Genomic DNA, 15,702 nt, shown 5'->3' with positions numbered 1-15,702 from the left:
TACAGGTCTCCATGAACAATGTCTCTATGTGGATGGTCGTTGTAGTGGGAATAGTAGTGGGACTCCACTAGGGATAGGGTGCAGCTGAGGTCCAGGTGGAAAAGCACGGAACCTTGCATGGACCTTACCACCATAGCACCCACATAGCAGCCTCCAGCAGTGGTGGCGATGAAGAGTGATTGTCTGCAACATCGTCTTGAAAGGAAGCACATGCTTGTTTCTGGACACACTTGAAATTGCACTCACAATCCATCCACCCTGCAAGACTACCCATGCACCACCACTCTTTTTTTTACAGATGAAGAGATTTGTGGCTACTGAATGGTCAGCATTTTCACACAGACACATGTACAATCTAAGCTTCTACTTCATATATATCTATAGTTGCTGCTGTCGGTGGTGAAAAATGTCGAACAATATGCAGACCAGGCCTCTAAAGTTTATTTTTCTCCACACAAAATTCCTGTGGGCCACTCAGTGGATTGATTTTCACCTGCTTCTAGAAATCACTGTTGCCTTGCTGTGATTGGCTTTCCTCCACCCATAAATTGCATCTCCCTATTAGTTTTTTGATGTTCTCTTCTTCCTTCATAGCTGTTTTTTTTGTTTGTTCTCCACCCAAAACTCACATGGGCCTCTCAGTGGTTTGGTGTTTCCCCTGCTGAAAAATCAGCTTCCTCAAGAAGATTTGTTGTTGTTCACCATCGAAATAATTCACCTTTTCCTCTCAGTAGTTTGGACTTCTTTGTTTAAAAATCATGTGTTTCTTTCAGTTGTTCTCTACCTAGAAAGCCTCTGTGCATCATAGTAATTCATCCTTCACTTAAAATCACATGTACACAACAGCAATTTGTTCTTTAGTGTTGTTCTTGGCTTAAATATCACATTTCTGTGAGATTTGTTTTTCCACACCTAAAATCGGAGTTGCCTCACAGTGATTTGTTGTTTTCCTGGACCTAGAAATCATGCATGGCTCTCTGTGGGTTGGTGTTGTCCTCCACCTAACAGTCTCATGTGTCTCTTAGTGTTTTGCTGTACTTCTCCTTCTCCCAACAATCACATGTCTCTCAGTGATCTGGTTTTCTCCTCCACCCAAAATAAGGTGTACCTCCCATCGATTTGTTTTTCACCACTGCAAACCACATTATGCTCCAGTAAATTCTGCCCTAATTTCCCAATTATACTGAGGCTGTATGTCAACTTTATTCTTTTCTACAGTTCTCTAGTTCTAATCTCCAACATTTGGAACACATCAGCTCAACCTTCAGTAGTGTGCCCAATTACAAACAATTCAGGAATGTAGGAACCTGCTCAAAGCCAAACCTATCATCCAATCCTTTCCCATGTAACCTCCTGACCTAAGCAACTTTATATAAGGAATTTTCATCTAATTGCAGAAACTCATTTGCTACACAACTTTATAATGTGCACTTTTTAACTATTCTGCTGTCGCGCACACTTTGATTAAACTGGAATGTTCATAATAATATTTAATGAACTTCACATTTCCCCAAAAAATAATGTTGTTTAGTTTTAACTAGACTACATTTTCTACATAACAATCAGAGCATTTACACAAACTGTTACACATGTTTCAATCCACAATTTACGTTTGGGATGTCTTTGTGTACATGACAAAATTATATTTATATTATATTATATTTTATACTGCCCTCTGCAACTAATCCAGAACAGGACTGCAAGACTTGTCCTTGGCCTCAAGCCCTGGGATCGTATCTCTCCAGCTCTGAAATCTCTTCACTGTCTCCCAGTGGACGCTAGGATTAAATTCAAAACCCTCTGCATTGTCCTCAAGGCTTTCTGGGGCCTGGGTCCAAAATACTTTCAGCTATCCCTCCGCAAATACCTCCCCTCTCAAGCTCTTCGTTCCTCTACTTCTAACTCCCAGGATCAGTCGTTTTTCATAGAAACAAGCTGGGGGTAGATCTCTATCTTCGGCTCGGGTCTCCCTCTGGAACAGCCTCCCTGCCTCTCTAAAACTTGAGGAGAACCATCTCCGGATCCGGAAGCTCCTCAAGACCTTCCTCTTTACTTCCGCTTTCGCTCTCCCTCTACCCTGCTGAACTGCTCTCTTGGCACTGTGCACCTGACCACCCTCTGTCCCCTGGGCACAGGTACCTGCTCACCCTGCCAACCACCTGCACTGCCTCCTGGCCACCTCTTGCACTGGGGACTGTATCTGTACCCATACAGTTCCCCACACCACAATTTTCTTCTTTTGTCTGCACTTATAAGACTTACCCAGTCTGCTGCCTTAAACACAGCACTTTCTGACTGCACTACCACTGTTTATTGCCTCTATTAGCTATTTATTTTTATTATTATTTATATGTTCTTCTCTGCTCCGCACTTTCCACTCTCCCCCTTTAACATACTTTTCCCCATTCCCTTCCCATGCACTTGTGCGTTCTCAATGTCACTGGGCCTAGTAAGATCGTTTTTTTCTCCCCTGTTCCCCTCCCTTGCATTGTCGCGCTCTGAAACACTTGTGTACAAACGCGATATAAATAAATTATCATATCAAATATTTGTAGGGACATAACAAGTACTCTTAGAACCGCTAATTTTGAACTTGACTAAAATTCTTCAGGAAAAATACTCAGCCTCACTATCAATATATCTGAGACATGTTTCACACTCGACAAGAAACGCCAGTTTTTGCTTTGAATAAATGAAACAAGCTCTAATACAGTACAGAGTAGATATTGGGAAACATCTCGCAACACTTCTAATTTCATGCTGTGAATATGAATTTAGTAATGTGAATACAGATGTCAAAATCCTACACTTACTTGTAGCACACTTGTCAAACATTTTGATTGCTCCCTTCTTCATGACTATTCCTAATTTGCTCCATTGTAACCCTTATTTAATGTTAGTAATACCCATCTTGCAGCCTGTTATTATTAACATTTAAGCCTGCCCGACTTCACCATCTCGTCAAGAAACCCCACACTCAGCTGTAAAATGATCTTTACTTATAGCGTCCATTTTCTTTTTTGTTTCACAATTTAGGAATGTTGAGATATTCCTCAATGTTCCTCTTCTGTTTCTCAAAAACTCTCTGAGTATGTTTTCCATTCCCATAACTCAACTTCATTCCCAGTACTGCAGTTTCTTTTGCTGCTGCCACTATTCTTGACATATTCGGGCTGATCACCATAGAAAACTCAGTGAGCGGGAAGCTTTATCTGCGCTAGCAACTTCAAACAGATTACTTGTGAGTTGTGAGTCTGAAAGAATCGGAAAATGCAGCTATGGCACTTTCCAAATACAAATTAGAGTGACTCACAAAGAGCATCAAGTCCCCGAAAGTACAACCTAACATATTTAGGTGAAAAGGTGAAAACAGCATACATTATTTCCTCAAAGTGGTGGCACATTTTGGGGAACGTTAACCACTTGCAGGGATTTTGTTTTTTAAGTTACCTTTGTTCCAGCGTATTTACCCATATCAAAGAGCAGAAGCAAATTGCTTCAGCAGCAAATGTCCTTCTGCTTCTTAGAGAATGAGGGTGCCCTGGGTGTGTTTTTAGGTGTGTCCTTCTTGTGCATTACTTTGCCTAAGCAAATCCTTTCGACAGACCCATATTGCATACATACATTGGCAAATGGACGTATTCCCACTTCCTGCCTATGAAATTGTAGATCTGCATGCATGCCAATTGAGCATTTATGGCACATTTGCTCACAATTGTTTTCAGTGTGCCCTGTCACAAGCAGCCTGTTTCATAGTTTGTGAATCAGGCACGATCTGAGCAGCAAAAATGGGGCCATTCTCAAAGCTTTTTTCAAGCGTAAGTGGGTTTGCCCCTAAAACAAAAATGTTGTGGATTGACCAATCCATTATTGATTTGCCTTAACTGGATTCCTTGTTACCTTCTTATCTTTCTCAACTGAACTGCGTCTTGTGGAGTTGGATGCTGCTCATCACTGTCATTAGTCGTTGGTCTTCCCTAGCTTACTGCTCTTGGTTCCTCACATTTTCATTTCCTGCTCACTTTTCTTCATTTGCATTAAGAATTGGCTGAACACCTTCTTAAAACCCAGAACTCTTTCCAGATTTAAAGGATATATCGGAAAGGTAGGACCACTACTTTGTTTCCCAGCAGTCTCTGCTTCCTTTCTCTATTTCATCAAACAAGGGCGTCACATATAGGTCCTCTCTGAATTTCTTATGCCAATTACACATCCACTTCTTTTAAATGCCTCCTGTTGAAACTGTTGTTTCAAGTTTCTTGATTCTTACAGTCCACTTGTTCCTCTTTTCCACCTGTTTTATCCTTGTTATCATTCAATACTTTTAACCCTCCAGATTCCTGCCTCCTTCAGTTCTCAACTACTTTTTCTGACCAGAACAACTGCAGACCTTTACTTTCCAAGTTCTTTGTGACTTTACACTACCTATAAGCAGCACGTCAATTCCCCTTACGTCCTTTACACATTGTCCATTACTGTGTAATCACCTCACATTAGCCACTCCTCTGCCGTCTATGCTGCCTCATGTCTTTATCAATAGTAACAGTAACTGGCAAGTTGGTACTTTCCCTGTCCTATCTTTCACATGTGGCACGGACAGACATTTTCTCCATGGTGTTTCCTTTAAATTGCACCTAGGCTTTCATCTATTCACATGAAAATTATTCTATTTAAAAGCAGATTGTGAATCGTTCAAAGCACCTTTGATTCACATGATAAATGAATAAACATTCAACAGTTCTCTTTAGGATTTTCCTAAATAGGTCACCTCCAAATGCATGAAATGGCATAAGGCTAAGATAAGACAGAGCACATGTTACATTTATCTAGTGATACAGGTGCTCTGTCCACTGCTCAAAAACGAAAGAAAGCTTTAGGTAAAAAGATGTTGCTACCTCCCGTAGTTATCATATTTTTTTTTACCGGCTCAGCAAGGATAACATTAAAATTTGACAAACCTGACAGTAAGTATAACATTGCAATTTGACATATTTGTAAACTTAAATTAAATCCTTAAACTAGTTTATTTACTGTTGTTTCCTCAGCAAGTCACTTAGTAGAAGGACTATAACTTTTCCAGTCTTTTGCTCTAAGTGTTGGTGCCAGACATATTCATATGTATCTCTTCAACAAAAACATACATGTAGACTCATAATAAATTCACCCTGACTGTTAAGGCAGGATACTTCTGACCCACTAATATTGTACCCTCGTAATAGGAAGCCATCTTTGTGTTTTCAAACATTCATTCTGTTAAAAGAAAATTGAAATACAAAATGCACAGATGTCCTACCTGAACTTGTGTGATGAAACAACCAGATGTTTAGATCATGCGTTATAGAACATTCAGTTCTCTGCATCAAAATCTTATACAGTACCTTGGAAAAGCCCTACCCCTTTAATGCGTGAGACTGCCATGACATGGCTGCCTTTAATAAACATTAATAATGCCCTAAAACTATGCAGACTTATGTTTGCGCATAATCCTCTGCAGGTGTTGCATGTATCCTTGTCTTGTGGAGAATCGGACAACAAACACAAGGAATACATTTCCAACCATATTCTATGAGTGCATACCAAGAAATGGAGCAACACGCTTGGGTTCCAAATTAAATATAATGCACAGCCATACAGATGGGTGTATCAGCCATTTGAACTCACAAAAAATAGGCAAATACTCCCAAAAAAATAGGAATGAGGAGTAAACAATAGGAAACAAACTTCAGAACTTGTGTCCCTGCTCTCCCACATAGTTCCATGCATTTTGGACCAGTAGTGCATGCCGTACCATAGTAAGAAACTAATTTGTACTGCCTGATCCAAAGAGGTACAAATGTATCTTTTAATCTGCATGAATAACTTGGTACAAATCAATATTACAAAACATTTTGTTTTACAGTCAAAAACATGCTTAGTCCCAATGGGGATGGGAATCCTAAAAAATTCTTTTACTCCCATCTTTAAAAAAAATAGCGAGTAAAATACTCCCACTTAAAAATCTTATCTGGAGCACCAACACACAGTTTGCATAGCATGCATAAGTGTGATGGTCTCTAGTCTTACAGATTCCTTAAAACGGATGTGGCAAACTCGTTTTCCTTCCTTTTTAAACATAAAAGATGGAACTAAGCTGGAGATAAAACGTTTAGGTGCTCAATAGGAGACCCGGTTACAACACAATGCATACATTCTATAAACAGCAGTGGTTCCAGTACAAAATCTTTATCTAATATCATCTGGAAGGGCAACCTTTAAACAATATTCAATGTTATAGAATCTGCAAAAATGCATTAGCTTAGTTCTTCCCCATTCTTAACTATTTATTATCATTCTGTGCCTCGATAATAATTTTCCATTGGCATAGAATTCTGTAAAGATCACTTGCCCTCTGTTTAAGCCTAATTAAGACAATTGAAGGAGGCATATACATACATTTTAATTTAAAAACATATATATAACATGTATCTCGGAAATACTGCATGCACTAAATCCATGCAAGTGCTCAGATTTGCACATTGAGATAATAGTAATGATCACATGCAGACATCCAGGTTGAAATACCACAGATCTCATAAGTGGCTCGGAAGGATTTGATTAGGTATCTGCAGCATTCTGCTGGCATACTCAAGAAGATGTGTTGTAATGACTTGGTTGTCATGAAACTAATTTGTCTACCATTAGAAATGTCTTCCTTAGAATAGACAGACCTGCTGCAAGCTTGGAATCTGCTCTTTAACTGTTTTAAGGCCTAGTCCACGATTCATATTTGTGGCCTCAAATTTATTTGCCGCCATGTACATGTGCAAAATGTAGCTGGTACACATTGGACCTAATTTACAGAAATGTCTAAAGGGACATTTGAGGCATTTGATGAAATGGGCGCAAGTGGTGCTGCACCTCCAGACTCAACCACTTTCGATATGCAAAATGGGTGCATTTGGAGGGGAGGAATGATGCAACCTGGTCCAGAAAAAACTAAATAGCTCCTGCAGCACCTCATTTTTGTAGACTGGCCAATCTACTGGAGCAAGATGTGCTATTTTTCAGCGTATTCCCTGACAGTTGACAACTCTTTCCATTAAATATTTTAATCTTACTTCACTTTTATGTCCATAGAGATTTGTTTGCATTCCAGTGACTTGTGTCCTGAGATGCACTTTTTTTGTGAATCACTGCCATTTACAACGCAATGTGTTGTCAGTTGCGACATCCACATATGTGAGTTATTATGCAGGTAGTCGCAGCTACAGGTTTTGTGTGCCACAAGTTGTAGCCTCAGGTCACCTTTTTCCTGATTTGGGGCCTTATTTCACAAGTTTTCCTCTCCCAACTCTACTTTAGGCAGTTTCCTACACTGTAATGTCATTTTCTCAGAGTTGCCTTAGTTCCATTCCTAAATATTGATTGCAGAGTTGACGAAATAACTCTGCATTTCTTCAAGCTGTCTTAAAGCGACTCAATTATTTTAAATAACCAATTTTATATGTTTGGACCTGCTAGGTTAGTAATCTAGCAATCTCTGGCAGATCTCTGCAAGAGAATTTAAGGGGAAAAGAAGATCACATAACAAAAAAGAAAGTCGCAGGGACCTGTTACATGCAATTCTCATTACATAAAACATATACATAATTCGTTTGAGCGTGCAGAAATTCCTGCCATTATTCTATTTTTCTTTTAAGCCAAAGATCTTTAAATGTGTGCCAATGCTGTCAATATTGACTAACTGGTTTTAAATATGTGACATTAAAGGTCTCTGTGATTAGTGCATATCATTAATCATTCTATGTAAGAGAGAGAGTTATATTAAATAGGCTTTCTGCTCAATCCAGCACTGGACTCGCGACTAGAATTTAAATTCTGTGATTATTGATCAATACTCTTCCTACAGAGCTATAAGGCCTACAAACATTTGTATCTTATATGTGTCAACAGTTCAATATTGGTTTGCCACCCCCAGCAACCACATAACAAATGTTTCCATATCTCTGTGAATGGACCGTGGAACATTAAGTAGTTGTTTTAACACAAAGGATACAAGGAGATGTTTATGACCTAGTATTCAGAGTTTTCAGGTTTTAAAATGATAACGTGCCTGTGCCTCCACAAACGATAAGCAGCTTTCCATAATTCTTTACGACAGGCAGCACACAGTACAATAGATTAGTTTTTGGGTGGTGGGCAATGCATGATGGTTACTCCTGACCTTTATGGAAGGTTCATTTCAGATAAATGTGACACCAACTGTACATTAGGTCAGTAGATACAATCTTGAGATTGTGATTCAGGGAAAGAAAGCACATTCCTAGTTATCTTGCTACTTCCATTTCACTTGCATGTTGACCTATTTCATCCCCGCCTCATTCCTTTATGTTTAGTTGCTGTGCTTGTTGCTGCACGTGTTAGGGACTGGTTGTACGACCTGTATTAAGAATGCCTGTACCTGTCATATTCAAGGATCAAACCGCGAAGGACAAAGCACTGCAGCACATGGCGGCGATGTCATCAGCTCAGATAGTATCCGCTACTGCCATCCACAACAAGCTGGGTTTAGCAGGCATCCCACGTCCCACGTTTCCTGCAGCACCAGGGGTAAGTCACTGTAACAATGTTGTCTAATATGCATCTATCCCTTTAAGTGATATCTTACCAAGCAGAGATGAAATTTGTCTCATTCAGGAAAAAAACTCAAATCGAACATTTTTATCGCCTGATAATTTTTCTTTTCCCTCTGGTTTAGTTTCCAACGTCTCCCACCTCATGGTGCTCATACACCTTTGCCTCTTTACTGAAGTTAATACCCATGAACATAGAGTACAGAGACACTGTTGAAGGCAATAATGCGTGATAATATTTTAATTACAGGTATTTAAAAATCCTTTTTGCATCACATGTACTAAAAGAAACACATCTTAATTAAGAAACACAACACAAACATCACAAGTATCCCTGCTTCTCGGAAAGTTACATTTTTAGAAAATTAGTATCACAGTTTAAATATTGATATATTAAAGTGAATTGTAAAGTGCCCTCATGCACCATAGAATACCTTTCATCGGTAGGATTACAGATAGTTTAGGTAGAGTAGACAACTCATATTGCTTTGGACCTTGCTGGTATCATGGATCTTAAGGATGTATTTACTTCCTGTCTATTTATGAAGATGTGGAAGGCTTGGCCTGGTGGGAGATGGAGGGACAGCAAAATCATCCTGGATTGTAGCAGAAGGAGTGCATGGCTCTCTTGAAAGGTCTAGTGGTTCCCTGAACAGGGGATCCAGTAGTTGTGGGTCGATGGCTGTAATGATTCTCCAACCATGTTTCTTAGTGTTGAGTTTGGCCTGGACTTTGAGGCTTGAATTACTCAATTGGAGATAGTTGTCGGGAACATAACTTGATGATCTATTCTCAAGGTTTTCCCGTTGTGTTCCTTGTGTGCACTAAAGGCTATGTGCAGGATTTTGCATTTGATTTTCTGATTTACTGTAAGCCAGTGAAGCTATTTCAAGCCTGTGGTGATGTGATCAGACGTTCTAAGGTTCTAACATAGTCTGGCATTTTGCTTCTGCAGTCTTTGGAGTTTCAGGTGTTCTTTCAACGAGTGCCACAGATAGAACAGACACGTCGTGGGTCACCACAGTAGAATTCCACTTGCATAGAGGATGACCTGCATGGGATGGAGCAGAGCAAATATCCCCACACAGCAGGTAAACAAAGGACCTCAGAACTGCAAGCTACACTTGCACAGAATGGGAACAGTATAGGCCTCAGCAGTCCACTTTCCCATCACAAAGAGCATATGCTGCAGTGATCCTTGCTCCCGCTCACATAGACAAGGTACATGATTACCACAGCAGTGGGAACACCACCCACATAGCACAATAGCATTTAATTACCGCTCCAGTGTAGGTTCTTCAAAGATAGAACCAATATAGCCAGCCCTACAGATACACATAGCACCACGTGATGGAACTACTATTACTGGAACTACTATTACTGCCTGATTAGAAGAAGTGAACATGTATCTTTTAATGTGTATAAATAAGTAGTAGCAAAGAAATTATTACAAAAAAATCAGTTTTCCAGTTAAAACATTTATTTTATAAAATACTCCCATTGGGAAGTAGACTTAGATGTATACTCCTTAAACCATGATTTTATTCCCAACTTACAAAAATAGGGAGTAAAATACTCCCACTTGAACATTGTATCTGGAGCACTGGATATATTGATAAGATACCAAAGGCTAGAAAAATAAATATGCAAGCATAATACTACTGTCCATGGGCATCGACAGGCACAAAACACAGCCGAAATGAAAGAGGCCATTCTCTATCTCACTGTGTGCTGTTTCTTCATGAGAGCCCGTAGACAGAGCTGAAAGAAAAAATACCAACTTTGCCCATGCAGATAAACATCAAAAGGTGTGCTCTGGTTTCTGTCAAGTCACCTGCCCTTTGAACGGTCCTCAGCTCCTGACTTCTGCATAAATGGTACGCATGCAAAGGCCTGTTGCGACACTTTTCTGGAGGCCTGGGCAGATGTGAACATGCTTCCCAACACAGTGTAGGTTTGGTGTTTTATATATATATATATATATATATATATATATATATATATATATATATATATATATATATATATATATATATATATATATATATATTAAAAGAAGTAGAAACAAAGAGGGGGTCACTGCATTCAATGAGTTCTGTCACAGCACACTTCCGATTTGTTATAAACAATCTGATTTCCCAGGAAAGTATTTCATCAATTTCACCTATGAACTTTGCCAACAAGTCAGTAATCAGCTGAATTCAGACTGGAAAAGCTATTTACCCTGGCTGAATAGTTTCCTGTTCTTCGTCCCCTGTTGAATACGTTGTCATCTGGTTTGAATGCAATGTAAACACTCAAAATGATAAGCATAGTTTGCTCCTTCGCTGAATGGCTATGCAGAAACCTGAAGAATTCACACAAGGTAGTGGAGACCAGTAGGGCTGAGGTAGTCAGTTTTTTTGTGCTGCTTTTTTCCGACCCAAGTTGGCTTCTGAGAAAATGTGTTCAGTGGGAAATAACTTGAATAACATTGAAGGCCAGCTGGCCACAGCAGGAATTGTGTTAGAGAGGAGAGCACTTTTCTGTCATTGCAGAAAGAGATAGAGGGAAGTGTACCTGCAGGTGTAGTTGAGAGGTGACAGAAGGTACAGGTAGAAAAAGCCATGCAGCTTTGAATCCCCTACTGTAGGTGGGGTAAGGAGATGTGAATTTAGATTTGGTGGAATTAAGTGGCTGTCGAACAGGCAACCGCATTTCTCCGCTTTTGATAGATTTAGGCAGTTTTAAGCACATGGTAGGCTATCGTAGGTGTGATTATCCCTCACTGGAGGCAGTTTCGGCAATGCAGGGAAATAACATCCCCTTGGTGAGACTCTTTCCTAGCTGCTCCCTGCAGCCATTGTCCCCGACCTTCATACACACAAGCATGCACCCCACCCACATAAATACATAAACAAACACATTACCCCCTACCCAATTCCCCTCCTTACTACTCCAGCTGACGCGCTGAAGGTGCTTCCTGCTCCTTCACTGCATGCGCAGTAACTGCACATGCAGTGTTCCCTGACAGACCGTTTGCCCCAGTCGGGGAAAACTTGGAATTGGGCAGTTCTTATCAGCCTCTCTGTGAGATCCCTCTCCGTTGTTTGGTATTTTAAGGGGGAATATCATTGGGAGATGTCCACTCGCGTCACATGTACCCTCGACTTGTGTTCTGCACGAAACAGAGAGGAACCATTTTTGCATTACTATGCAATCTACAAAGAAGGTTTGAAACTCACTTTGCAACTAAACTACTTTGCAACTCGCAAGCAATCGCAATGGATGTGCGATTCACAATGACAGTTACAAATTACAATCATTGCAACCTATTAATGCTCATTTGTGAAGCTTGCACTTTGAGCAGCATCGTTTTTACAAATGCAACATCTATACCATACGTTTGGTTCCTAGTTTTTTTGTTAATCTATTCTTTTCTGGCTTGTATGCTTTTCATAAAGATGCTCTGTTGTTTAAAAGTGAAATAAATGAAACATGGGAACCATTTAAAAGTAGTGCTTTTCAAGTTTTCTTGGTATGATTTGTTATATAAAATAATTATTCTACTAATTCAGTATTGACAGAATACGTATTAAAGTATTTGTTATTTCGATGAACCCTAAATATGCTATTCAGTACACCCCTAACTACAATGCCACTCATTTTATACCAAACATGTGTCCCAGAGATGAACTTTGTAGTCCAGAGTGTGGTAGATTCTGATAGATCCAGAATGCTAAATACTACCTAATGAAGATCGTTGGGTGCCGATTGTGTCCCCGTAAGTGGCTGAAAACCAGACTGCCAGTTGAGAAGGATGTTGATTGCTTCGATAACATTTTGGACCTAGCAGCCAGTGGTGGCTGTTGAATTTTTTAATTGGGATGGGGTAAATATTTTCCACAAATAGGTGTCACCAACCGTGAGTTTTACGATGGAAGCCAAACCAACCAAGGACAGGTTTGGGGGTGGGTGAGTCTCCCCCTGAGAACATTTTTTGAATAATCGGTTAAAATGGTGCAATGTAAGCACACTTTCTGTGAAAAAGTGGGTAAAAAAACGCCAGACAGTTGTGATTGGTATTTAGAGGGTAACGCATACAAAATCCATGGATGCAAGTCACAGGGCACAGTAGCAGTTCCTAATGCACTTTCATGATTCCTACCCCGCTATAAATGGCAGTATAAAAAATATTTTCGTTTTGCTCGTTATACTTTATATCGCATTGAAAATGCCATAAAAGCAACACAATGCAAACAATTAAAACACCAGCATTCCTCAAATACAATTATTCATTGAACTTAAGAATGATTACAGTATATCTGCCCTAAGAATTACATAACTAAAATGCATTACATATAAAATACAACTTCCGATACTGTCCAATTTAATACCAAGTGTTACATAGGTGCATGGAAATATTAAAGCTCCTAAACTTAGATAAAATGTGCAGTATCAACATACAAAAGACAATGAACAAACCTACAACAATGAACATCATAAGCGCCTGTGGCAAAAAAAAAGAAAAATCAATTAAGAGCAAAAAAGCCTTGTGAAGCTATGTGCAAATAGCAGTTTCATTGTGCAAGTGAAACCATATGCATTTCGAAGTAAAACATTGCATAGTCTTGTAAACAGCATACCATATACATTTAGGAGAATAAAGAAAGCTATTTAAATCAGTTGGCAATTACATTATTATTGTAAAGAAAAAAGAGGCACTTCCCACCCCTGAGACACTAACAGCCACAGGCCCAACTTATTTAAAATTACACCTTTTGGGCACATTGGGTGACCTTCTTCTCCATGCCATCAGAAGGTAACTGCATTGCCAGAGAATCCGTATCTGCACAGCATAAGACCATGGCCTCAGTGGTGATTCTAACAGCACGCTCATCAAACAATGGTTTCAAGAATCTCACTCTCAGGTCACCATAATGTGGACAATGGAGCATGAAATGGACATGGTTTTCGATGACATTTGCACACAATAAACATGTGGCCTCCTCATTACAGTTCCATTTTTATTAGCGCACAGCCACAGGTAAAATATCCATGCAAAGCTTGGCATAAGAGGTCCTCATCCTCCTAGGGTGCATGCTATCCAGATAATCTTTGTAGCCCAAGGACTGCTTTAATGCCCGTCTCCAGGTTGATTGGTTCGATTGTGCCAATTTACTTAAGACCTCCGATTCATTTTTCATGGCATTGGCGTTCCTAATCAAACTTTTGGAACTACCTGAAATAATGTTTGGTTTAGCCCAATAACCACTTAAACCAATGTCATACAACTTTTTTCTTAAATGGATAAGCCATGGTAACTTCATGCTTCCAACCTGTGACATTACATCCTGAATGGCCTGTCTATATTTTATCAAATTATAATTCAGCCCCATAAACAATTTGCATCGCCTTGATGATTACTTCAATACTACAGTGATTGGGTTCCAGTCGAACCCAAAGATTTGGGGCCGACTTTGGAATACCTAAGATATTCTTTATGAACTTATGTGCCACTATGACACATTATGGGCAATTAATCCAGCCCTATATTTCCACCCCCCACAAGGCTGATTGTCTCTCCTGTTTTAATGCTTCCAGGGTCACACTTACTGCACCATTCCCAAATTCCCTTGCAAACCTCACAATCGCTCCACCATACCTGGAGTGCAGCACTTCTGCCTTGGAAAGTTGGCTGCACCAACATCCATCCTCAATTACTCTCATACCCAGATAATCGTACGCTTTGACTTGCTCAATCGGGCCCTCACTCAAGGAGAGTTTAAGACTGGGGATCTTCCTTGACTTGGCGGCCCTGAATAGCATTGCCTCGCTCTTCTATACATTGACAGACAGCCCATTTGAATCGCAGAATTCCGCAAAGACGTCAAAATGGCGTTTGAGACCCATGGGGGTGAGGCAAATCAGAACCGTATTATCATCGAACATGAGTATAGGTATCTTATCATATGTTAAGATCAGGGCATCAGCTGGGCCTGCTAACAATGTGGTAATTACCCCATTAATAAACAAAACAATTTTAGGGCTAATACATAGCTCTGTCTGATGCCCATTTCACCACTCACTAGTTATTTCTCCCATAAAGGAGTAACTATCCATCTCTACCTATGTCTAACTGTCTCACCCTTCAAAAACACACATTAATACTCTTGTTGATTAATATCATGCTGATCTTTGAACAGAAAGGAGTACAAGATGCGATGGCCAGACAACAAGTCTTAGCCAAATAACTCGAGAAAACATCATTTTTAAAATAGGAACATGAATCAGGCAACCTCTAATTGTATTACCTCCTCAATTCTATTCCTAGTGAAGATGTAGTTCTTCAATTGGAAAAAAGAAGAATGGTTGTCCCCTATATAAAAGAAGGAGATTGGGTAGTTCAGCAAATAATGATATTTCTTGGTATGGTCGAATGGTTTCAGCAACAGTCGCATTTGTCGGGACCAAAATATGTTGTTCTTATTAATATTAACTACTACTCCCTTATCTAAAAAATGTCCTGTGTTGATCGACCTGAAGTTGGTCATTTGCTAGCTCATTTTCAGTCAAATGAACATTCTTCTTTTTCTTTCTCTTGTTCTTTTTGATATATTTATCTATTCGCACACTACTAATCTGGTTCACTTTGTTTTCTTTCATTTTCTAAATGTGTTAAATATCGGCTACTTTAGTTCAATTGTCATTCATGCTTTGTACAGCGGCGTGGAATATGCCTGATCGAGCACCTATACATGCAGTTATTTCCATATAAGAGCATACTTATGTTTGCTTTCTGCATAGTACCAGTAATGATATTATACTTTAACATATTCAAGCTGGCTATGTCAACACATTGCAGTACCTGCACAGAAGATCAAACTCCTGTCTGCTGTCCCATTATAAATTCCATGTCACAATAAGAAAACATGTCCAACACATGATAACACGTATTGTCTTTGCTTTATCATAAATGCTGTGAGGGGTCCGAAATGTGCGTCGGACCACGTTGTGAAGTTGTCTCACATTTTTTTATTATAAGAATATAAGGTTGGATGAACCTCTCACTATCCCTAACCTGATGAGGATTTCCCTTCCTGAAATACAC

General features: G+C 39.6%; 1 protein-coding gene across 5 annotated transcripts in view; it reads left to right on the top strand.

Annotated features, from left to right (window-relative positions):
• The window catches only part of TEAD1 (TEA domain transcription factor 1), a 791,559-nt gene that overhangs the window by 599,171 nt on the left and 176,686 nt on the right, over positions 1 to 15,702 (top strand). For all 5 annotated transcript variants that reach the window (XM_069623630.1, XM_069623632.1, XM_069623634.1 and 2 more), the window contains one exon: positions 8,455 to 8,589. In XM_069623630.1, the coding sequence (XP_069479731.1) occupies positions 8,455 to 8,589 (135 nt within the window). The remainder of the gene's footprint in view (positions 1 to 8,454; positions 8,590 to 15,702) is intronic.

The sequence above is a fragment of the Ambystoma mexicanum genome, chromosome 11 (genome assembly GCF_040938575.1).
Source record: "Ambystoma mexicanum isolate Mex_15411 chromosome 11, UKY_AmexF1_1, whole genome shotgun sequence".
NCBI classification, from domain to species: Eukaryota; Metazoa; Chordata; class Amphibia; order Caudata; family Ambystomatidae; genus Ambystoma; species Ambystoma mexicanum.
This window is presented reverse-complemented; position numbering and strand designations above follow the sequence as displayed.